The sequence below is a fragment of the Ambystoma mexicanum genome, chromosome 6p (genome assembly GCF_040938575.1).
Source record: "Ambystoma mexicanum isolate Mex_15411 chromosome 6p, UKY_AmexF1_1, whole genome shotgun sequence".
Taxonomy (NCBI): Eukaryota; Metazoa; Chordata; class Amphibia; order Caudata; family Ambystomatidae; genus Ambystoma; species Ambystoma mexicanum.
The window spans coordinates 1,500,383,880-1,500,410,487 of NC_090935.1; the positions used below are offsets into that span (position 1 = coordinate 1,500,383,880).

The window sequence follows — 26,608 nt, forward strand, 5'->3', positions numbered from 1 at the left end:
AGAGAAATACAGTTTTCAAGCAAAAATGAAACTGTTTTTTCTTTTACCGAGGATTCCCAGCCTGACGATGGGGAATACTCATGAGCAAGTGAATCCATGCCAGACTCATGCTGGAGAACAATAGTTACAGGTATCTAACTTAAACCTTCTCCAAAGGTTGTGCTGCCTCCATTCCTGTGACCGCACTGCTTGACTTCCTGGCCCGTCTTCTATGTCAGGCTCCTCTCTGGTGTGCCTTCTCCAGATTCTCTTCACTCTCTTCTCTTCTTGTGGTCTTTCCAAGCTGCCCTCATCTTCTGCAGCTGGATCATGTGCCTGAGGGCGATGTGGGAGCTCTGCATTTCCAACAACCACTGACTGCAGCCACCTCTCCTGTTTGCATCATCTAACCTCAAATATTCACCCTTCTCAAGGGTCTGGAGGACCCTTCTGCCTCAGTGTGCTATTGCTGGAGCCTTTGTGGTCGCTGTACAACATGCACAGCAACTGCCTCTGGAAAACGCCATCTGCATCCTGCGGAACTGCTTACCTGTTCCCAGGTTATTGCTCTCCTGACCCTGCAGTGCTACTGGCAGACATTTTCTGTATTTCTTTCTTCATCCCTGGTCCTCTTCTCCATTTCCACCGACTCTTGAGGGTTTTCTTGCAATGGTCATCCCGGAACTGCTCTTTGGGTGCACTTTGGCACTGAGGTAATCCCACCCCCTTCCCCTAGCAAAGACCGCCCCTATTCTCCATACTGGTACCCCTTGGTCTCTGAGAACTTGTCTGCTTAAATCTAAAACAGTTACTTGCCAGTTTGCTGTTTTTCATTCAGGAAGGACTTTTCTACTGACTCTAAAACAATCCCTATTTAAAAGGGATTCTTACTTGCTACATTCTGTTTCTCTCTGTTTTTCTCTTTGCCTTTCCTTGATGAATATTATATTTTGTGAATAATAGTGTATGGAACCACTTCTATTTGGTGTCTGTCGAAAAGTGCGCATGGTACCTTGAACAATCCCCCTCCTTTGAGTTAGGTTGGGTTGTACTGCCAGGACTGCCACTTGGAGAGCCTTGTGAGCTTCAGGGAATCATTGGTAGTACCGGAGTCAGGAAGATCTACCCAAGGAACTTGACCTTAAGAAAAATGTTCCTAATGGTATGCCACACAACTCCACTGACCAGGATATCGGATGTTTGCTTTGTTTAGACTTTACTGTTGACTTTTCAAAAGTATGTATGGGCTCACTGATTGATTTTATGGTCTAATTTACAAGTGTCTGGAGAGCTAAAGAGGTTCTATTAGTTCCTATACCCCTTTGAGCTGCATAATACATGATTAAGTGTCTTTGTGGCTTCTTGTATTGCAGGTGGATGAGGGAGGGAGAGTCCTGCTGTCATCACGACATTTCCAGGTCACAGATCCGGACACACCTGAAAAGCAATTGATGGTTACAGTTATTAGTGGACCAATGTATGGATACATTGAGAATATAAAAACAGGTAGAAATCTTTGTTTTAGTTTGAATCCATACAGGAAAACGAAAGGTATTGTAATGCACCATACAGTTGCAGCAGAGTTAACAGAGTGTGGCAAACGTCTGAAAAGTGTGCATGCATAACAGCAGCCTTACCAAATAGGCTTTGGAGGTCCTTAAAATAGGATATTGTGTTGATGTAATAAATAGTCGGACAAATATGCCATGAAAGTATTTGGAAATGTTGGTACAAGATAGGAATGCACAACGTCCTACATACTTTGCAATTTTTTTCAGTTGGTTGCATTTCTATGAACTAAGTAGTTTTACAAACAACCATAACTCGGCAGTGGCTTCAGACACCTAAACATCATTGGCTGTCTGGAGCATGACCGATTCCTCAGATAAGACCACCATGACGCATCTGGGCATCAGCTATTCAGAAGTCATGACAGCATAACTATATATTCAGATGTCATGACAGCATATCCCTTTGTCTCAGGAGGATAGCCCAGGAGCAACATGCTCGCCTTGGAAGCAAAACAACACAGTGCACCACAGGTTCGATCCCCGGGTCCGCGCTTAGAAACCTCTGGGTATTAAGCGTGTTATAAATAACCCATCATCATCATATGCTGTCCAGTGGCCTATTTTAGCATCCTAAATAAGAAAACTCTTTAGACACTTCCTTCCGGCACCATCTTCATTATCAATACCGAATAAAGGCTGTCCATACTGTATGTGCATACGCCTGTGTAGCTGATGCTCCACTGATAATGTTGAAATTAAATGCGCTTTTGGTGCACCCCACCTAAAAATGAGTGGTATCAAGGAAAGTGAAGGGTTGTAGAATAGGGAGGTGTCTGTCAGCATGTGGCTGCACATTCTTGAATATCGAACAAATACCTACACAAGTCACAAGCCAACTGTTTCATAGATCTCCCCTGAAGTTAACATGTATGGAATGACTCGGCAGTAAGAAAACGTAAATGTTCAACTGTCATCCACGCTTCTAGCTAGACATGAATAGCTTCACTAGCGTGTATGTGGAAATATTAAGCAGCAGACAACGACGCCACCACAAAGGATCTGCTTGCCTGTCTGAAGAAGTGCGTAGTTGAATTAAAGAGTGTATATTAATCATACTTTCTTATCATTGTTTCCAGGTAGGCGGTCAGGCCTAGGTGCCTCCACCAGCTCGGATGCAACCTTCACAATGCAGGATGTTCTTGAAAAGAGCATCTATTATGTCCAGAGCATTCATGAACAAATTGAGCCCCTAAAGGATGACTTCACCTTTTATGTAAGCGATGGGTCCAGTCAGTCCGAGGCGCACAGCATCAGCATAAATATTCAGGTATTGTCACTTGATAAATAATGACCTTAAGGCATTGCCAGAGTTGGCACATTGGTGGGTCCCGAAAGTACTATTGGGAACAATGATCACTACTTTAGAAACCACAAGGTATGAAGGCCTATGCATCCTTTCATATAGGTGCTGATTGAGTGATTGTGTTGATGAGTAATCTGGTTCATGGGCCTGTTTCCCCCAAAGCTTCTTCTAATGATTTTACCCTTCCCCCACACCCCAGACAGGTGGCCGGCAAATTTGGGTAACCCCAGGTGTTATACCTTTTGAGTTAATTACAATGAGCTCTTTCCCCCAACCTCCATAGATCAAGATCATAAAAGCTATGCGCGCCATGTTGGGGTCAGACAGTACATCTGTGACCTCTGCTGCACTAGTATGTCTGTTTGGAAACACTCAGTGCCAAATTCCCTTTCATTGCTGCCAGACAATGGAACTCCATGCCACTCACCCTCAGAAACAAACCCTCACACACCGCATTCTGCAAAGCACTTAAAACCTGTTTTTTTTACTAACCTCTGCCCACACCCCTGCTCTGTACCTCACTCCTGCATACCACCAACTTAACTGCGTACACCTCATATGCTATGTCATGTACCACTGTAACTGCTTCCTGTACTTTTGTAACCAACCCACCTTCCGTGCCTTATATCTTCTATACGTCTGTATGTACCACTGTAACTAAGGAGCCTACTTATCTCTGTAACAGCGCCACAATGTGTACGGGCTCTTTGTGCGCTATACAAATAAACAAATAAATACATTAAATACATAAATAAAATAGTAATGATTCATCTTCCTGGCCTGGGTAAACCCCAGAACGTTTTGCTGGACTGGTAGATTATTTTTTGTTATACCTTCCTATGCCACACTCACAGAATCCTTTACTCTTTTTCTGGGTGTGATTTTTAAGACTCTCCATAGTGTCTTTTAAAAGTTATCCTCTTTGACAGCTTTTTGGTAATAAGTGCCTATTGTTGCTGGGTTACTCTACTTTTAACTTTCTCTGGCTAACCTTGTGAGAACTGCAGTTCCCAAGGGTAGAAATGATCTTTGGATCCCTTTTATATTTTGTTCAGCGAGAACAGCAGCCCCCCACCTTATGTGGAGTGCTGGGAGATACTGAGTATCCCCTTTCTCATTTCAAATGTAACATTTATGTTACAAGGACAAACTTACCTTTAATGGCTGGTGGCAGTGAACCTTATTATTAATCCGGTGCACCTTTTTCACCATTTTTGTGTTTCTTGTCCTTTCTTGTTCCTTCCCCTGACATCCAGGGTGGGAAATTCCTCACTTAACACTTAATCTTCGGCAGGAATCCTGTGGACTCCCTGCCCAGGCTCCAGAGTGTCTGTGAAGGTAGGAAGCGAGGGAGGAGTACAACGCTCTGCAGTGCCTGACTGCGAGAATCCATTTCAAACTGGAAGGCTGGTTGTCCTAAAAGAACTGCCAACCCCCAAGTTTGAATGCTGCAAGGCTGTTTAATTGGCTGGGTTCCTGCATAAAAGTTTGATCCTGGAAGCTGAAGGGGTAGTCGACCACTGGAACCAAAACCGAAGAGGAAGATGAAGAAACAGCAGATGAGATGATTTCCAGCGACCGGAGAGCCTGCTGTGTAACTGGAGCCTGCTGTAGCCCTTCCTTCCAATCGACCCGAGGACTCCGAAAACAACAACCCCGACCCAGTGCCTGGTGAGACCCACTAGACTCAGGATGACCTGCATTTTGAACCATCCCACGTTGTGCTGCGACCTTACTGGGCTGCAATACCCCAGCACCTCGAGCCATCTGGCGGTGCACGGTCTTCCGAATTCCGAATCTCGCTGAAACTTCGTGGGCATCCTGCTGGATCTCCAGAGACACAATTCGAGTTCAAAACGTCCCCTCATCATAGTGCTGGACCTTGCAAACAAGGGGAATCCATCAGGCAATATCCTGTCTTTTTCTGTGCTCCTGAAAAAGGTGTCAAATCCACAGAGCAGCATCCAGCCATGAGGCAACTCTTGCCTGGAGCCTTCTCCTGTGATCCCTGCTGCAAAAGTCCTTCCAAAATCCTGTCTTCCGTCCTTTTGACAAAGGAATCCATTGGCAAGGTTTTTGGCTTCGGATCCTGAAGTCTTCCTACTGCAACTCTTCTTCTGTGCTGAGGTACTGTGTTGGCTGGGGTATTTTACCTATCTTAAGCCTTTGTGATTTCTTTATAGCTTTGGGGTGTTTTCTCTGATTGGGAGGCCACCCATCTAGTTCACCCAGGCCCACTGCGGAATCCTCCTAAGGCGTCTTCTCTGAAGTCCCTGGACCCTCAACTAACTTTAAAGTGAAATACTTACTTGTTTGAACAGTCTTCCTCTGGAACTCTGACTTTGCCTGCAACAGAACCCTATCTCACCCTGTCTACAGCTGGCACCTAGACCACTAGGGTCCCTCTGCTGCCTCTGAGTGAACTCATGCTATAGAATAAGGGAAGTACTGTATAAGAAAAGGTTTCTGCCTTGAAAAAAATAATAAGTGTTCAAAAGTTATTTACTTGTAAAAGAAGTTGGTTGGTAACTGTAACTCTGAAAGTGCACAGTTACAAAAGTTCTTACTTACCTTGAATGTGTGTTGCACTATTCTGAAAAGTATATATAAGGTTAAGTTACTCACCTGTGAATTGGTTGTGCCTCTTCCCCAAAAGTAATGCTGCTGGTTTCACTTTTCCTGTAAGGATAAATGTATGAGTGTTCGCCAATTGGGTCTAGATTCCCCTGACTCGCTGTTAGCCTGTCCAGAATAAGTCTGCCGTAGGTTGTACTTATCCCTTAAGTTGCTGATAGCTCCTTTAAAAAGTATATAGGTTTTACTTAACTTGTGTTAGCTGGATGCAATCCTAAAACAGGTTAAAGAGTTATTGCTTATCTCAATCTGTGTTCCACTGATCATAAAAGGTAACTGTAATAGTATGTCACAACATTAGTTCTTACCTGCCTAAAATAGCTGTGTGCCATTCCTGAAAAGTGTTTCTTTAGGTTTAGCTAACCTTGATCTGCCTGGTGCATACAACATTAGTGTAAAGGGTTCTTGCTTATCTTAGCCTGTGTTCCACTGAGCTGAAAAGCAGCTGTAATTGTATATAACAACAAAAAGGTATTACCCAGTATAACTGTGTGTTATAACAAAAGTAGTAGAGGATATATACTGTTCCTTTAATCTGTGTTCCACTATTCAGAAAAGTATATTTGCAAGTTGGTTGACTATGTGATTTTCTTATTGAGTGTCACTCCATAACTGACAGCGTCTAAAATCATTGTGTTACTGTAAAGTAATCTGAAAGTAACTTATGGTTTTACTCCCCAAGAATAGGTGTGCCCTATACTAAATCTGTATACAAAGGTTTACCCCCCCTAGAAACACTGTTAGATGTTCTAAATAAGGTTGGTGCTTTGATCTGTGTAAAGCATAGTGTTGTGTTGTATAATGTATTTATATGCTTTATGATAGTACTTACTTACCCAAGAATCGCTTGGTCTGCTTGTATATAAAATAAACCCTTTATTTTTTACAATACATAGTGTGTCAGTGTTCCTTTGGACCATATGTATAATGCAATTATTTTGTACTGATTCTACAGCCCTCTCTCCCTCCTAAAATAAGCCTGGCTGCTCTGTCTATGCTACCATGAACTCAGGTGGTACAGCCTTATACTAAGAGTGGAGTCTTATACTGCCTCAGTTGAATGGTTTTACTAAACCCTCAGTTGGACTTAAGAAACCCTGGCCTAACAATCGTTTTGTGGATGATTTGGATGAATAACACTTGTTAGGCACATGTTGTACAGTGAGATCTATTTTTACCTCTGTCAGGATTTTGCAACAGTAAGTCATTGATGGTGCCTTACTACTATTGAACTGGCCTTGTGATGCTTATAATTGGTGTGCCAATGTAATTTTGTTCAACTCTGTTTTGTTAATACTCCCCTAATGTTTTTATTTTATGTCAGAAGTCATCTTAATACTAATCCGTTTATCATTTAAACCTGCCGTACAGGGGTTGGGCCCCAGAAGGGCTTTAGTGACTCAGCTCCATTTGAAGGATGGGTTTTAGGGATGTGGGGAGAATTGAAAGGGCAGCCCAGGTGGTAAGTGGAGTGTGTTGTACTGGGGAATCATGTTTTACGGAATGCACAGGCCTGCACAGCAATGAATTAACGGGTAACAGTGGGTGGGGTGAGGCTGGTGCTAGTACAAATTACTTGACCCATAAACCTTGCCATATGTTCATATGAAAACAGTTTACAGTTGAGGGTATTTATTTGGTATGATAATATTCATGCTTGTTTCATCCACTTTGTATTTTTATTTTCTAGAGAAAGAACGATGAACCTCCAAAGATCTCAGTGCAACCCATTAGGGTGCAGGACAGTTCAGGAGTAGTGATCCAGAATACCTCCGTTAGTGTACAAGATTTGGATACCCCAGAGAACGAATTGGTGTTTGTTGTAACCAAAAAACCAAACCATGGTATGTGAAACGCTAGGCACATATTAGTTTTACTTTCTATGCTTTTTTTTGTAATGGTAAGGGAAATTTCATTCTAAAAACTGAGAATGGGTTTAGCACCGAAAGTCACCAGCGTCCGCCTTCTGCACTTGCTTGAATTAGAGGTGCCATCTGCTGAAAGTCTTAGCTTGCATGGTTCTCATGACTTTCTGTCAGGATCAGTTGAATTCCTAAGACATTCTAGTATGTATGTATGTATGTATGTATGTATGTATGTATGTATGGGAGTTAGAAATCGCAAACCTAGCTAGGAAACCACTTAGTGCTGTACATAGAGGATGCACACAGCAGGTTACTGCTAGGGTGCAGGGATTGCAGAGGAGCTAGAATGGGTAGAAGAAGCAGTATGGATCTTTGGAGTGGGAGAAGTAGGTTTGAAGTCATCAGTGATTGGCAACTTGTTCTTTGAATTATGGGGTTCTCCGGTCCCTTCCTAAAGTTTAGGATGGAGGGGGCAGTGTTATCTGCATTTGCAAATTGCTCCATAGACTGGCTCTTTTGCTGGAAAATAAGTTTCCTAGTTTTTTCCGTCTTCTGGAGGTGCATTGGACTCCAGGGATGAGTTTCTCAGCCAGGTACAGTGGTGTTTTGGTTGCTACCGCTTTGTAGGTAGTGCAGAGTGTCTTGAACATGATGCCTGCTTGAGCTCATTGAAGATGTGGGAGATGTGGTTAAATTGTGTTTTTCGGAGTCTTGTAATGAGACATGCTGGCGCATGAAATACAGCTTTCAGAGGCACCAAGGTTGCATCTGCGACTCCTCCGAGTGGGGCTTGCCACTGTGCGAGGTGGGAGATAAGGGCTTTGACAACTGTTCACAAATTTGGGGTGGCATTAAAGGCTTGACTTTACAGGGGAATGCAATATGGTACAATGCTGTTTGGGTTTTTTTTGGACCTGTGTATTTTAAATGAGACATCACAGTCGATAATATAGCCAAGAGAATTTTTACTGGGCTTGAGTTGAGGCTTGAATCCAATGAGCTTCATGTAAGTCAGGTACCGGAGTTTCCTACGAGAATACATTTGATTTTTGTCAGATCGAGCTTCAGATAGACCCTTGGCATCTCATCCAGGCTTGGATGGGAGACATTCCATGCTGAGCCAATGGATGTGGTTGGTGCAGTTGATAAGTAGACAAAGCTCTGTATCATCCGTGTATTGGTATAGCCTTATGGAATGTTTGCAAGGAGTTCCCCAGAGGCTCTATGAAAATTACATGGGGCAGGATTGATCCTTCATGAATTCTGCAGTTTACTGCGTGGCACTGGGGTTTGTTGGGACCCATCTGGACCGATTGGCCTCTGTTCGAGAGGCAGGGGGTGAACCAATTCAGGACTTTTCCATTGAAGCCCATGCTCATGTTGAGGATGTTGAGGAGAGCTGGATGGTCAATGGTTTAGAATAGAAGGTGGCAAAGAAGTAGAGTTGGGTGAGTAAGCATGGGTCTCCTTTGTCCAGGATGTGGAGCGCTTCATTTATAACTTGGAAGATGGCAGTCTCCGTGCTGCATCATCGTTGGTAACCAGATTGATAATGCTGTAGGAGATTGTGCTGAGTGATCCTTTCATGCAACTGTATGGCCAACATCTTCACAATCAGTCTGTTGAGGAATGGGAGATGCGTTGGCCTGGTCATCTGGGTTGAGTGTGGGTTTCCTTCAGTAAGGGGAGACTCTGCCCTGTTTTCAGTACATCTGGGTAATGCCTTTGATGAGGTTGAGCAGTTATGTGAGTGCTTCACCTCTGATGACCAACACAATGGAAGAAGGGAGGAAGTTGTCTTTTGGGGTGGTAGGTTTTCGGTGCTTCTGGAGTGTTGGTGAGATCTTCTGCAGCAATTGAACTGAATTCTGTCCACCTTGAGATGCTGCAGGCTGGTATGGTCGGAAAATCAGTTGTGTTTGGAGCTCTCGTGGTATTGCATTATTTTAACTATCTTCGCTACTAGTACTTTGCTTTGAGTGACAGGTTTGTGGGCACAATAACGATGTTGATAACATTGTGATTTGCTCACCTGATTACATCCCTAAAATGTCGTACTTTAGCTTCAGGTTGGAGCCATAAAACAACATGCATTTTTTGCATGACTAAAATGAACTATTTTTATACCCACTTAGACCTTTGCCTTTTAGAGAGACGTCCAACATTTGGGAGTATGGCAACTGTGCGGTGATAATAAACAAAATTATGGTCCACTAAACTGATATAAGAATACCAAAAACTAAGGCCCTTTCTGACTTTCCAGTCAATGATCATTGTATCACTAAGATAGCCATTAGCAAATCAAACACATAATGCAATGATTGTTTTGTTTTAGTAGCATTTTGTTTCTTTCCTAGGTCATCTACGTAGAAGACAATTTTATGCTGAACCTTTGGACAACGGGCGCATTCTGTCTCGAGGCTCATCTTTTACTTACCAAGATGTCCTTGATGAGCTGATAGTGTACACGCCTGACAATTCCAGTCGCCAGTCGGACGAGTTTAGGTTCTCTCTCTCCGATGGCCTCCACACACAGATTGAGAGGCTGGAGATCTCCATGGAGCTACCAAACAATGAGTCGCCAACACTAGCTGTGAACAGGGGCCTGCAGCTCTCAGCTGGTAAGAGAAGCCTAAAGCAATATGTTCCCATACAAATATTGGGTCTTTTAAACTAAAACTGTTGGATTTAGCGCTGATGTAAGATGCAGCAATTCAACTATTGGGTAAAATAAAGGATAGAAAACTATGATTGGTGTTCTGTGACATGTAGTGACATTTTAAGAAATTATTTAATGTAATTGATTCACAACACACCACATGCCACAAAAACATGCTGCCCCAGAGTACTTGCAAGGCAACAAATGCTGGATAGTTGGTGCAGGCAGGGGTAAAGAGGAGACTATAATCATGTGGCTTATACCTCAAAGGTCTCAGATTTCCTTGTTCAGCTCTGTTTTTTATCAATGTGTGATGCCATTCTGTCGTTATTGGCAGCTCCACCTATGTGACTTCTGGGCCTGGCCTGACGGTTGTATGTCTGAAAGGAGTTCATATGAAAGTAGAAGTTTGCTTCTAAAAAGAAACTTCCTTGGTGAATTCAACATTACTGAAAATATATACACAATGCACTCCCAAGTTAACTCTCTTCAAGTATATCAATCCAAAGAGTATAGATATTTGAGTGCATGGGGGTAAGCCCTGTCCTGACACGTGGACAGAATATAAAAACAGCAAGATAGGCCTCCAACTCAGTGGAGACTCCCATTCCCTCCACACCTTTGTCCTGTATATACAGGCAGCATTCTAATGTACATTTCTTATTAAATGTCATGTAATTCTAAACATCACTGATTTTATTTTTGAAGGATGCATTTATGAATCGCTCGTAGTCCTCAATTTCATGAATGTCATCTTCTTTTAATTTCAATTTTTTCAAGGTTAAAATAAAACGTGTTTCGGGAGAACACTACCTTCTTCAGGGGTTATATACAACATTGTTCAAAAGAACTAAATTAGTATATTTTAAAAGGGCAGGAAAGTCTGCAAACATATTTGCACATATACTTGAAAATAAATGTCCTCATGATACTTATAAGTCAACATTATTACACAAAAAGTATAAATGCATGCACATTTGACATCACCCGATTGTTGTTCAAAGAACAGACTCCAATACAGTATGCGCTCATAATCGTACACCTGATGTTCAGTAGATCGATATTAGAAACACGTAGGAAAACACCAGAATCTAAAATACCTTCATCTCCTAGTGCTCAACCATCTCCCAAAGAAAAATGTATCCCAGCACAAGTACCCTTGAGTGATTTGAAAACGTCTTATGATACTGTGATCGTAAAGGTACTTCACTACAGTGTGGATCAACAAATCTGTAAAGATACATAGATCATAAAAATAAATTGTTTAGTTGCCAACCCGTGATAAAAATCTGTAATCTGAAATACGTTATTTGTATAGATTAGATTGGCAATCTGTTATGAGAAAAACATAATTATAAAAGACGCCCATAGCGGCAGAGATGTATTTATTTGGATGTATAAAGCGCCATCGGCCCAAGGGCATCGGGGTGCTGTTACAGGATACTTAGCTTGTGCAGAGCATACATTTGCATACATACATACATTACAGCATAGTGAGACATAGTCAGTCAAGACAGTTAACATAATGAGATACAGCATACATATTAGATGCTAGCGAGTTGTAGCCTGACCTACCGATTGTAGGTCAGCCTACAACGAAGGCGTTGCATACAGTAGTATCGGTGCATGTAGGTCTTTCTGGGGTGGGCTACTGAAAGAGTTGTGAGTGCCCTGCAGAATAAGGAGATTGAGGGTTCTTTCCTGAGGGCGGGTGGTAGCGCACTCCAATTCGTGGGGGCTAGGACGGCAAAGCTGGATCCTCCTGCTTTGAGTCTATTGTAGGTAGGAACCATGAGCTGGTTCCAGTGTTGGGTCCAAATAGGTCTGATTGAGGTAGCTCTTTGGATAACTTCAGACAGGTAAGGTGGGGCTGTTTGAGATAGAGATGCGTGTGTGATGGAGAGAGATTTGAAAAGAATGCGCTTTTTCACTGGGAGCCAGTGGGCATTTCATCTAGTGTGGGAGATGTGCTCTCTCTTGGGAATGCTGAGGGCTGCTCTTAGTGCGTTGTTTTGTGTAGTTTGTAGTTTAATCAGGTTTTTGGAGTATGTGCCTAGGAAGAGGACGTTGCAGTAGTCTAACTTTGCCTCCACTGTGGCTCTTGCTATGGCTAGGCAGTTTTTAGGTGAAAGGTAGGGTTTGACAGCATTAATGATCTTCGTAGTTAGTGCAGCGGAAGATGCTATCGCATTCACTTTGCATAACATGGAGAGTGTGGCACCTAGGTATACCTCTAGAGTTTTGGCAGCTGTTGTAGTGGTGATGGTCGTGTTGCCAATGTTGAAGGATGCGTACTTAGTATCCAGTTTGCTAAGGACTTGTTTGGGACCTACCAGAAGTATTTCTGTTTGTAATAATGTGAAAAACCCAAAGCAGTCCTCACTTAAATTCACCTTGCAGCGCTTTAAATATCGTCGAAACAGCAGAACACTGTGAAAGTGCACCGGCCAGAAACTCCGACTTTAAGTTGATGTAGTAAAACAGATAGTCACCTGATGGCAAATAATCCCGTAACCTGTAATTAGCTGATGAAAGTTGTACGTTGCAGCGTTGAAACAAGAACACCTTTAATGCAAATAGAGGCAAGACTCAATGGAAATTGCGTTGAGCTCAGTGCGCTTTCGATATAAACAAAAGAAAGACAAAAAATAAATCTTGTGCGATAAAGATAAACTTGCAAAATAGAGGCAGTGAAATGTTTGTAGCCTCACTACACATCACATTTACAGAACTAAACTAGAACCCTTAAGTATGAGTTTGATCAATCTTTTTTTGATTTGCTCTATGCATGGTATAGTTCTCAAATAGCAGAACATTTACGATTGAAAAAAGCATAATTAAACAACAACCAACTCAAAACATCTCACAGATCCAATATAGAGATCCTTGTTGTGTAAAATATTGGCACAAGATAGATCTTTCCATAACTTAGCATGGAAACATCCAGACAAAATTAATACCCTTAAATATCAGAACGATTGATCATATTTTTATTTTATTTTTTTATTTTATTTCAGTTTATTACAAACTTTTAAAAACAGAAACAGATATTCACAGAGTAGAGAAAAAATGATCATATGAAAAACACATCTTCATTACAACTCGCTTCTTCAAGATTCCAACTAAATTCATTACTTTTCCTTCATTAGTAAGTTCCATGTAATGCGTTAGATTGGTTCTTCAATGTTCAATGTAAGTTAGTCCCTAGAGCACAAAAGTACTCAGCATTGGTTTATTGCATTTTGAGTTCGATGTTCAATGATTTGTGATTTGTAGAGCATCTCTCACATGAGCTAAGAAATAGATCAGAGCATAAGTCTTTTTATTATTCAATCCTTCTAATAGTGCTGACCACCAATCTTCACAGCTCCAAGTCGTTCGCTTTTCAATTTCTTTTCCAAAAGTTAACAATCTTTTTTCTCGTAAGGCAGGGCAGAAAGCTACAAGATGTTTCAAGGTCCCTGCCATTTTTACAAAGCCTACAAGTTAGATCATTTGCTGGTATTTTATTTCTTTGTCTTAGTATTTCCTTGGTTTCAAATTGGTTTAACCTGAACCTTAGAAAGACATCACGATAGGTTTTATCAGGGAACTTTATTATATAACTTGCAAGTTTATTGTAAGCTCTAGCTTCTATTGGTACAAGTTCCATGCATTTATGTAGGGACCTTTGCTGACCGGTTTCTAGCCAATCCCATTGCCATAGTTTTGACTTAACCTTGTTTGGATTGCTCCATAGTGTTTCTTCAGGTGTGTTAAGGATTTCAAGAATCATTTTACAGGTTATTACCCAGAGGTTTTGAATCGATTGATCATCGTTTCCATTGTTCGAAGAGGGCGCTAGAGAGCCATCCAAGATGGCGGCCTCCCAGTGAGCTCCGTGTAGCTCATGCACCAATCCTGAAAAATCGCAGCGTCTGTGGTGTTAGAAACGCCATCCAGTGTCACCAGGAAACTCACGGGGCAGTGCGGTACAAAACGCATTCCTTCTCCCATCCGTGGCTTGCCAACTTGCCCAGATATTCAGCGGAGAAGTGCCCCCCCCTTCCCTGAGCAGGGCCGGGCCTCCAGCCGTAACCAGACGGATCTCCGTGACGTGAACAGCCCGCCACGCAGCATCCCGACGTCTGGGGGGAAAGAAAAAACACCCAGAGTGCTGCGGTCGCATCCTGCCGGCGGATCCAGGTCATCGCGGCACACTGTAATGCAGCAGTAACCGGAGTCAGGGGGAGCCAGCACAAAGCAAGTATACTCCAGCTGGTGAGCGGCGGACCCCCGCGGGGCGAGTGGCCCGCCATGCTGCAGCCCATTCTTCTGGAAAGCAACGGACGCTTCCTGCCGGCGGGTCCGGGCTGCCGCAGCGCACTGCTGTGCTTGCGGCATCGGGAAGGGACCCAGAAAGCGAAGTGCGGGCGCGGAGTAAGCGCCCCCCAGCCGGTGAACTGCGGGCCTGCGGGACGTGGGTGGCCCGCCACGCGACAGCCCGTTGCTGTGGGAGGGAGCGTCCAGTGAACATCCAGCGAGTGCCCGGCGCATCCCGCCCGTAGATCCGTGCCATCAGAGCGCACCATTGTGCGTGTGGAGGCGATGCCCGGGAGGGCCCTGGGAGTCGTGGAGGAACAGCGCTGGGCACAGGAAGGCGCTGCGCCACCCGGACAGGGTCCTGGGAGACACAAGTACGGGCGCCCCGGCGGCTTTGCAAACACCCGCCCGCGGGTCGTGCGCCCGCGCTGCCCCGGTCCTCCTGTGTGACATGTGGTTAGCGCCTGGCCTCGAGGGCTCCCGTCACCCCCACGACCTTGCCCCCAGGGCCGGAGAGACCGCTACCACGGACAAACCACCCCGTAGCGCTCAGGAGGTGTAGCTGCACAACACAAAAACTGTGTAGTCAACAGAAAGCAAGATCGCAGCACCCCAAGGCAACACCTGTGACCACGGGCGGTGAATGAACCACACCGCTCCTAGCTGGCATACCTGGCAGAGAACCCACGTAGCAGGAGACACCTCTAAATCGCAGCTCCGCACTCACCTGCACAGTCTCCAAGAACACGACTTGGACTAGATCACAACACATCCTCAAGGTGCTCTAAAATGCTGACCTAGATTATCCCGACCAAGCCCAGAGAGACCGGCCCGACCCCCTGGCGCATCCCCAGCACAGTTCGTACCACAGCTGACACAAACTCCCCATCCAGAGGTGAGTCTTTGAACCCAGATCTTCCACAGTGGGCAACACCATCAGCATCAGTCGCTACTCAGCATCCGGGTCCCGTAACCTCCTGGGTCCACGTGCACCGCAGCAGAGCCGCGCTAAGCCCAGCCATAGATCACCCCACCAATAACAGTGTGACAAGCCCTTAAGCACAAGCCCAGTCATCCAGTTAACAACCTCAAACCAATCCCAGTACACCGTCTGAGTGGGAAACAACTGTATCCGCACAAACAATGGGGAAGACAGACAAATCGCAAAGAAAATTGAACTTCGAAACCAGCTCCTCTTCTAAGGCATCAAACCCCAACAGTAGACCACAATCACCTACACAAGTGCCCCCTCAGGAAGAAGAAGAAGAAACGCAAGATTTCGATATCAGAGAAATCCTACTGGACCTGAAAGCAGGAATTGGAGGTCTGGGTAGCAAACGAGATACGCTCTCCGCAAAAGTTGACCAGCTCCAACACTGATTAGACAAGCACGCAGAAAGACTTGGCACAGTGGAGCAGCGAGTGTCAGACCTTGACGACGGAGCTATATCCCTAACCTCCAGAGTTTCTTCGCTAGAAACTCAAATGAAAATCGTGTGCGCCAAGAACGAAGATTTGAAGGGACGTTCCCGCAGGAACAATATTAGAATTGTCGGGATCAGAGAACAACAATTTAAGATTAAAATGGAAGAGCACGTGGAGAAAATCTGCACTGAACTATTCGGAGTGGAGACCCTATCTAAACTATTCGTGATATATAGAGCACATAGAATCCCCAACACAAGACCAATTCCGGAAGCGAACTCTCGCCCCATCATTGCAAAACTACTGAATTACAAAGACCGCAACACAATACTAAGGATGGCAAGGGAAAAAGGGGAACTTCCATTCGAAGGAGATACGATTCAATTTTTCCCGGATTTCTCCCAGGCAGTCCAGACACAAAGATCGTTCACAGCCGTAAAATGCAGACTGCAAGACAATCAAATACAATACTCAATGCTCTTCCCAGCAAAGCTCTGCATTCAATATGAAGGTAGAACCCAGTTCTTTAACACGCCAGAAGAAACCAGCGACTACCTCGATCGCGCCGGATGCAAACCTGCGACAAACAGTGGAAAACCACAAAGAAGAGACCGGATGAGGAAAGATCCGCCATAAAACTACACCGTAGGAAACACAAAACAAAGATATTGCGGCACCACGAACTTCATGATAAAAACACCACAGATCCAATCTATACCAGTAGCATGGAACTGCCCGCTCTTGGGTAGCTACCAGCGCCCCCAGCGCAGCTATACTGACTGTTTTGTTTAACGGGGAACGTTCACCGTGGACCAGTTGGGGGTTGCCCATGCTAGGGAGGGAAATTAGTTCTATGAAACCACCTTTTACCGCTCGCCCACCTACCTCAACGTCCACACAACCGAACATTATCCAGAAGAAAGCAATCTCCAGCAGTTGCCGGTGCACACCCATACTCCAGCCACGTCCTAACGCTCGTAACAGATCCACATCCAACCATTCTCCAGGATGCCAGTGATGACGTTTAAAATTGACACCTGGAACATTCGTGGTGGCAACCAACCAGCAAAAACCAGGAGGATCCTCCAATATCTACGATACCATAAAATCAACATCGCGATATTACAAGACACCCACCTCCTCCCATCCTCTGAACAACATTGGGCCAAATCATGGGGATGCCACAGATATTTCTCGTCGTACTCAGCCTACGCCAGAGGGGTCGCAATCTTAATTGACAAAAGGGCTAATTTTAGCCTTATCGACTCAAAGAAAGACACAGAAGGAAGAGCTTTAATCGTAAAGGGAAAACTGGCTGGGAAGGAAGTAGTCATCGGAAACTCATATGCACCCAATACCGACGGCCCAGACAACTCAACTAGGAAAGTTCAACGCAACGTCCATCATTTGGGGAGCAGATCTCAACACTCCGTTAGACCCCAGAATAGACAAATCTCACAACACAACTGGAAACCCTTCTACGGCGAGCCTTCAGATCAAAGAAATCTGTCATGCATTCAATCTATCTGACACGTGGAGACAACACAAACATGATGCAAGAGAATACACCTTCCACTCAATGGTTCACAAGACCAGCTCTTGGATAGACTATATCCTGGCATCAACCCACGGCCCATTCAAATGGGGGGAGAGCCAAATCCTTCCGCAAACCTTCTCAGATCACTCAACGGTGACACTAGAAGCCACGCTAGCCGGAACCGCAACACCCGGGCTCAGCTGGAGGTTCAAACCCGGTTCCTTAACCGACAGCGTATTTGCAGTGGCACTACGTCATGAAATAACATCATTATTAGAAATAAATCAGGGATCCGTGGACTCAGCCAGTAAAATGCTACATCCGAGGAGTATGGCTGGCGAAAGAGAATGGCATACTAAAACTAATACGCACAGAGCTAGCCAACAGTGAACACCCCCTAAAGGAACTAGAGCTCAAGTACACAGCTACCACAGAACCAAGTACCCAAGCCGAGCTGAAAAGGAACTACTTAGATTTAAAGAAACAGCTGAACAAGAACTAAAATTCCTTGGGCACAAACACCAAGTTCGCCAATACATAGAGGGACAAAAACCAGGCGCATTATTGGCCCACTTATTAACAATAGACAAAACCCCCACCAGAGTGGAACACATCAAAAATGCACAAGGAACAACAGTGTACACAGAAGAAGATAAAGCCAACAAATTCCGTAACTTTTACCAAAACCTCTACAGCTCTAGAGGTAGCGTTGACCCAGAGTTGATGCAAGACTTCCTAAACGACAGCGAACTGTACTGGGTAGCCGCCGAGCTACGTGAACCCCTAAACGCACCTTTAACCTCAGAGGAAATCCTAGAAGCTATTAAATCCCTCCCAAACACTAAAGCACCAGGTCCCGACAGTCTCACAGGCGAGTTTTACAAAGCCCATGCGTCCATCATTGCCCCTCCCCTACCTCGTGTCTATGAGGAATCAATAGAATGAGGAAGCCTCCCTCCAACACTGCGTGAAGCCAATATAATAGTACTGCACAAAGCAGGCAAACCCCCAGAAGACTGTGCATCCTACAGACCGATTTCCCTGATTAATTTGGACAACAAGATCCTGGCCAAAATTCTGGCAACACGCTTACTCCCCCTCATGTCAGCCCTAGTACTCGGCGATCAAGCCGGATTTATTCCAGGGCGCAGCTCAATTTACGGCATTAGGAGACTATTCGGCGTCATAGAGGTCCTTGATCCCACACTCCAGGCAATAGCAGTACTACTTGATGCTGAGAAAGCTTTTGACTCAGTAAAATGGCCCTTTATTTTCTCAACGCTCAGGCAAATGGGGTTAGGGAACTTCTTTATCAAGGTGGTTTCGTTATTGTACAAGGACCCCCGATCATACATCACACTGGGGAACACCAGATCCTCAAGCATTACTCTAGAACTCGGGACTAGACGAGGCTGCCCCCTCTCAGCCCTCATCTTTGCCCTAGTGATGGAACCCCTAGCCTCAAGGCTGAGAGCCAATCAATTACATAGAGGCCTCAAGCTAGGACCCCACAGGCTAATAGTCTCCCTCTACGCTCACAATGTCATGTTATTCGTAAGTGACCCGCAAACCAACCTTAACCCTATAATGCGCGAAGTGATCAAGTTCAGTGAAATGTCCGGCCTCAAAACCAACCACGCAAAATCAGTAGTATTTCCCCTAACTACGAACACCAGGGCTTTCAGGGACGATCACTGCTTCAAATGGCAAAACTCCAAAGTCCCTACCTGGGTATATATATGTCTCTCGGCCACAATGATATATACAAAGATAACTACGTAACGACACTAAACTCCCTGCAGGAACGTGTTCAAAGATGGAAAACACTTCCGTTAACATTATGGGGTAGATCCTCCTTAACTAAAATGGTCATCCTTCCCAAACTCCTCTATTTATTCACGAATATTCCGTTACTGATCCCGAGGGCCTTCCTCCAGGAAATCAAAAGTCTCATTCTAGAATTGTTATGGGCGGGAAAGCCAGCACGAGTAGCATATAAAACTCTAATACTACCAACTTTGCACGGCGGTCTGGCACTCCCAGACGTAGATAAATATTACTGGGCAGCCCAAGCTCAATTCCTAAGTCACTGGTATATGACTCACCTCATTCGTCACACGTTCAAGTGGAACAGGCCCTCGCATCCCCCAACTTACTAAGAGCCATCATTATCAGTCACATCCCGGTACCACACAACACACTGAACACGGTCCTATCCACGTATGCGATCTGGAAAAAGATTTTACGCAAATACGAGGTAAATATAAGATTCTCCCCCCTATTACCAATCAAATTTATTCCCAACATCCCGCTCACAAACTAAAAAGTATTTCTTATATGGGCAGATAAAGTCAACATCCAATCCTTTGGAGCCCTGTTCCCAGACGGCACCTTTGTAACTCCCCCAAATGGTCAAAGACAGAGGTGGGAAAACTTCCCTTGACATATTCCTTTACTTTAGGTTGCGTCACACCTTACAAACGATGTTCCCCCCATTTCCCCAGCAGCCCCCAACATGGGACCTACTACATAACGTCATCCTAGCCCAGGGAGAAGGGAGGTTGGTATCTCAGCTTTATAAATCCATGCTAACCGACACAGTCGCAATAGACCCTCGTGTGAAGCAAAAATGGGAAAAGGCCATCCAAGAAATGATACCCGATGAAGACTGGACTTACATCCTCTGACAAACCCAAAAAGTTGCATTAAACACACGATACAAACTAATTCACTTCAACTTCATATATCAAACCTACTACACACCAGCCAAGAAACACAAACACCACCCCGAATCGTCAGCCCAATGCGAAAGGTGTGCAACCGCAAACGCAGACTTCTTCCACCTAGCCTGGAACTGCCCCGGAATATACAGATTCTGGACCACTATGATACAAATAACAACAGACATCATAGGGGAACAGGTATCCCCTCTCCCCCTTGGGGCCCTACTCGGACTAACAAACCGGCTACAGCCCGCAACACAAAAATGAGCAGCCCTTCTCATGGTACTGGCACGAAGGAGAGTAGCTATGACCTCGGGCCGTGGCCCACTACCAAAGATCGTAGACTAGAAGAAAGACATTATATACTGCCAAGATATGGATTATTAATTCTTAAAAACGCTCCAAAGCACGCACGTCCTCCTGACATTTGGGGACCCTACGTAGCATATCTTCTAAACTGCGCTGAAACCTCGGACTCAGACACACCAGTAACATGAACGCAGCGCATGAGACAGTGAAACTAAGCAGTGGCGACACTGAGGACTCAGGTCAATATAACCAAGAGACAACCCCTATATTTATCCTAATGGGCATGGGGGAGTGGAAGGAGGGCAAGGGCGTTTGATGTAGTTTATGATTTGATGGCACCCGTTAGGTGCAATGTTTGTGTTATGCATAACTTCATGAAAAATAAAGTTTAAAAAAAAATCTATTCCATTGTTTATTTTAAGTATTTGAAATTGTGGAGCGGAGTTCGGATCCATTATTTTACCATAAAGTGACAATGAGTTCCATATGATTTTCGCTGTGATCGATGTTAATCCCAGCTCATACCTTATGCAAGCTTTTGGAACTCCATCTCCCAGGTGTATGATTTTTTTCCAAAAAGATGTTTGCATATTTCCCATACCTTATATGTGCAACCAAATGCAGTCTCTGCACCATGTATTAAAGCTGGTACCACTTTGAGTTTGTAAAAGTCAATGACCGGCTTTAGGCTAAATTTGCAATATTTTTTATTAATAAGCAATCCTTGCGCCATCAGTTGCTTACTTCTTGCCTTTATTGCAATTGCCATCGGTTCATCATTAATGTTTGCACTTATTATGGCACCAAGATATCTTATTTCAATTGTTCTTTTTAAAGTATCTCATCCGATCTTCCATTGAAAGTTAACTTTCCAAGTTCTTTTTTGACCCTGCAATTTCTTCAATTCTAAAATTACAGTTTTTGTGCTGTTGATAACCATGCCATTCTCTTTGATGTATGAGTGCAGGGCTGTTAGTTTTCATTGTAAACCGATCTCTGTTAGGTCAATGAGAACAATATCATCTGCGTAGAGCATCCACTCAAGTTTAATGTTGTTGATTTTTGGCGAGAACAATCTTATGTCATGAAAGGCAGTTCCCACATCTGCAATAAAGAAGTTGAAAAGGACTGCTCTCAGCGGACAGTCCTGTTTCACTCCTCGTTCAGTTTTTATTGCACTTGAGAGTGAACCCTTTCTATCCAGGTAAATTCTTATATTTGTATCCGTGTACAGTTGCTTAATCGCATGGATAAGGCCTTCTGGGCAGTGTTTGTTTTTCAATTTTTCCCACAGCAGATTGCGATCCACTGCATCAAAAGCATGAGCAAGATCTACAAATGCTGCAAAGATGCTATTGTTCTTTCTTATTGCTTCCATTTTCAGTGAGTTGATCATGAATACATTCAGGTTGCAACCGACACCTTTGATGAATCCTGATTGTCTTGTGTCGAAAGCTCCTGAATTTTTAATCCATGCTGTCAGTTGTTGCTGGAGCTGTGTTGCAAAGATCTTTCCCACAACATCTAAGAGTGCAATTGGCCTATAGTTTTTAGGGTCGTATCGAATTCCCTTTTTAAAAATCAGAACAATTATGGCACTCTTCCATGACATCAGTATTTGTTATTTTTAATGATGATGTTAAAGACTTTTTCACAAAACGCAGCCCACTCATCCAGGTTTTGTTTAACATATGGTTTGTTAAACCATCAGGGCCACATGCCCGCGAAGAACTTAGTCTTTTGATGTTATCCAGAATGTCAGATCTTTCAGTGATTATGTTCCAAGGCAGTTCTTCGTCAAACATAACTTTTTTTGTTTGGTCCTGGCTCTTGAACAATTCAGTGTAATGTTGGATCCATTGAACTTCGCTAACCATGTTGCTTAATAGCGCCTCTTGTTGGACTTCGATGTTATTTATTAATGTCCAGAAGTCTCTTGTTGTTTTTTGGGATAAGCATTGTTGCATTATCTCAGCATCTTTTTGTAACATTTGACTTCTGTGACTTTTTATCCAGTTATTATAGGATCTCTTGATTTTAAGTATCTCATTTCGATTGTTTTCCTTTTTGTTACTTTTAAAAAAACGTATATTCTGTCACAGTGCACGTTTTTTCATCATAACTTCTCGATCAAAGATATGACATGGTGTAAAGTTGGATTTTCCATTGTATGTCCTTACTTCTCTATATTTTTCCAGGAACGGGACATAGTTCATATCATTGTTATTTTCAACATAGTTTGTCAATTCCTTTATGTTGTTGGTGTTTAGTCTCAAGCGATTGCGACCCGGGGCTATTTCAAGAGTGGGAACGAATGAGTTTTGATCTTTGTGTGACTGATGATTTCGAATTCCAATCTTTACCAAGTCATGATCACTTTTTTGCATTTCGTGGACCTGTAAGAATCCTATATTCTCAGATAGCCGCCTGGATACAACCATGTAGTCCAACACAGAACTTTGGTTGTTCCTTTTCCAAGTTGGCTTTGGAGGTATATCGCCTGGGGTGAATCGATTCAGTGTATGAAATTCTCTGGTGTTCAACTCCTCCTGTATGTGGGTTGCAAGTTTTACTTTTCCTGAACAATGTAGAACTTTTTGCGAATCCGTGGTTGGGTCAAGTAAAGCAACAAGGTCCAAGTTCCAATCTCCACACACAATGATGTTAGGCTTTTCTACTACTGACATTATGTTATCAATTTCATCACATAACTTATCAGCAAAGGTCCAAGTCCCAGTTGCTTTTTGTTGCCAATATATGTTTCTTAAGTGTAGCCTCTGATCAATATCAAATTCTTTTCTTGCTCGATCAATTGCTGACAACTGAATATAGGGTGATTTATTGTAAGACTCAGTGATCCGGAATCCACATCTTCTATGTACCACGGTTAACAAACCGGACATCGGTCTACCCTTTTGAGGTCTACTTGCTGGGTTCATTGCTATTTCATACTCATCAACGACTGGAAGGATTGAGAGCCATGTTTCCTGTAAACACAGTATGTCTACTGCCTTAATTTCCAACGGTTGCTCTTGGAATAAGTGGCGGAAACCTCTTGTTTTCCAGGACCCCACTTCCAATTTTTCCTTTTTTGGCTGCTTTAGGCATTAACTTGCTTTGTTAGAGCTCAAAGCGCTTGCCAACCGGTATTACCCAAATTGTTCGTTTACAATTGTTCAAATGAACAATTGACCGAATTTAAAGGGTCACAATTGACCTTTTCACAATTGACCGTATATATATATATATATATATATAGGGTTTTGGGCGGGTTTGGGTTGGGTGGAGGGCTGCGGGGGGTTTCCCCCCGCATACGTTACAGATGACCTTCACAATTCAGTCAATTGTCAATCGAACAGTTGTAATACGAACAATTCCTATACAACCTGCCAACCAGCTCCAATTGTCTGAGTAAGAATTCAAATCTTTGTCGTCCAGTTGGTCTGATTCAGATTTTTCCAATTCTTCAAGTGGAACTGTTATCTTGATTTGCTTTATGTTTGACTTCATTTCTCTAACATGGATGTCACATTCCTGTGATTTCCAAATAACAGTTTTTGTCACGATAGTAGGCGACACATTTTCTTTTCCCTTTTGTATCGTGTTTCAGGCCCTGTTTTCTATGATTTGATGCAGAGCTTGTGTAGATCTTTCTTCAGTCGATGGTTTAGCCTTGTTGCAAGTCTCAGGGGTTACTTCAGCTATTTTGAATCCCAGACGTGTTAAGGCATATTCGCCATCCAAAATGTAATCTTTTTTGTAGTTAGAATATATATGCAGTATTACTCGATCTGTTTGGGTTTCGTTGGCAAATTTCGACTGTTTTAATGTCACTAGATATTATTGATCGCAACTCCGGGATGTGTTGAAATAGAGTAATTACACTTGTCCTGTTCAATATCAGACCATCATTAGCGCTATAACTCCTTTTTAGCTAAATGTAATAATTTGATTCTGCCTTTTTCTTAATATTTTGCTCAGATTTTTTATGTTGAGTCGGTTTGTGTGAATCGATTCTCCCAATTTCACCATTAGCGTTCATTGACTTTTTCCATTCACTTAGTTTAGTAGTTTGATTTGACAATAATTGTTGTCACTTTAGAGGAGATTGTTTCTTCTCTCAGGCCTCTTTCAGATGTTTTCTCATGCTCTCGTGAAACATCGACCCCATTCCGTAGTTTTTCATGCATGATCAGTCTTTTTTCTTCCAATGTTAGAAAACAGGCATAATCATCAGTTTCGAAATGTTTGGCCTCTGTAGATTCATAGTTCGGTGAAGCTATGAGTTCCACTGTTCTTGTCAAACAACCTTTTTTTTGTTTTTGTATGTGTTTTGGATTTACGTTATCACTTGGTTCATTACAATTTGGTTGCTTGATTCTTTTCAATCCTTCTTTTTCACCTTCCGACATCTCCACACTTACACTCTTTTCTGCATCACTTATTTCATACGTTGATAGATTCATTAGCTCAGTATTAGAATCCATGGAATTCTTGGTTTCAGAGGTAGAAAAACTTTCAATTCCATTCACTTCAGATGTTACTTGCGCCTCATCACAGACTACATTAGCCTCTTTTGTCGGTCCTGCTGTCATGACCGTCAAACTTAAAGATTTTAAATTTCTCAGGAACTTTCTGGATTCATTTCCGTTCATTTTATTTTGACAAGTCATGTTTTTTGTTTTTTTCTTGCATTTCCCATGTTTTATTCTTGGGCAAATCACACTTTTTGATGAATTCTGCACTTTCATTTCAAAAATCGGATAACTTCCAGCAATCTTCGGAGTTTGCGCCTTTAAATTATCATGATCTCCTACATTTAGGATTTCATCATCAGTAGGTGGTTGTATCACACCACTGATAAGTTCTACCTCTTTTGGAGAAGAAGTACTTTCATTTATTTGTAGATGGGGCACTTCCTCTACAGATACTTGTCCTGGTCCTTTACAAAGTGTGGATTTGGCACACGAATCCAGATTAATAGTTGTTTCCGCCTGTTTTTTTGGCCATACCAAATTCGGATCTGTCGTAGGCACCTTTCCCATATGTGAATTTTGTTTTGATGAATTCAAGTGGGAAGGACCGGGCAACTCCAGAGAGTTCATATTGATGGCAACAGACTGCATCCCACAGCTACCTGGTATATCAGTAGAGGCTTTTTCGGACACTTTTTGACCAAGACAAAGTTCTGGAGCACTATTCCTGTAGTCCTGAACGCTAGTGAATTTTCCACACTCATGGTTAGTCTGTTGTGACTTTTTCAAAATCAGTAATGCTTCTCGCGCAACCTCAGCAAGAAGTCTTTTATCTTCAGCTGAGTTCTGTAGATGTTCTCTCAATAGCGCATTGGACGCTTCCAATGAGAGCAGGTCTTTATCTGATTGAAATTTTATTTCTCGCATTTCCAAGTCAATGGTTGCCATTTTTGTGTTTAACATTGCTAACAGGGTATTCTGATCCCTGTAGCTCTCATTAAATTGTTCGTACATTTTAGAGAAAGGGGCTGTAGCTATTATCACCGCAAGTGAGATTTTTGGCACCAGCTCAGCGCACAACTTCTCTATTGATACATTTGTTGAGTTGTTAGTAGGCTTCATTGTCTTTTGGCTTATCCCTCTTCTCACTTTAGGGAATGATCTTTCCACAAAGGATGAATCCAAGGAATTCTCGTCAGAAGATGTTTCCACATCATCATCCTCGCGTTGGTGTTTTATGTTGGTGGAATTAAGAGTCACTTTTGCCCCTTTCTGTGAATTATGGAAATTTTAGGGCAATCTTTTCTGTGAGCTCAATATATCATTTTGAGGGCTCACATCCAGACGCCTCTTCTTAGCTGTGCCAGAAATTAGGCATTTCACTCTTTCTTTAGATTGGGGTGTATTGGATCTCTCATGTGACTTTCCCCAATTCTTTTGTGGATTAAATTCACTGTTGTTGTCACTAATTGAACTGGAGATTCTGGCCATTCTTCCAGATTGCATTTTCCTATTGAGTGTCGCTAGGTCCAGAAATAGTTGATCGGCAACAGCCAGTGACAACCTTTTATTATCAGCAATCGGAGTTTCCTCAAGCAATCCATTAGTTGTTGCCTCCTTAAGGGGACAGAATTGATCATTAGGTTCTAGAGAACAGCAATCCGGTGTTATTGCTTCTTGTGCTGTTGGTTTGTCACCGAGAGGTATTTGGAAATCAGATGGATTGAGTGGATCATCATTCACCCCCATTTGCCTTGCTCCTTTCACATTTTCTATGATAGGGATGGGGACATTGCCACATAAGGGGACATCTTGCATAGGCAGCT

General features: G+C 43.2%; 1 protein-coding gene across 1 annotated transcript in view; it reads left to right on the plus strand.

Moving 5' to 3' along the window:
• FRAS1 (Fraser extracellular matrix complex subunit 1) overlaps positions 1-26,608 on the plus strand; it is a 1,618,415-nt gene that overhangs the window by 1,035,318 nt on the left and 556,489 nt on the right. The window contains exons 39-42 of the mRNA XM_069626341.1: positions 1,353-1,485; positions 2,627-2,817; positions 7,178-7,331; positions 9,710-9,973. Coding sequence (XP_069482442.1) covers positions 1,353-1,485; positions 2,627-2,817; positions 7,178-7,331; positions 9,710-9,973 — 742 coding nt within the window. The remainder of the gene's footprint in view (positions 1-1,352; positions 1,486-2,626; positions 2,818-7,177; positions 7,332-9,709; positions 9,974-26,608) is intronic.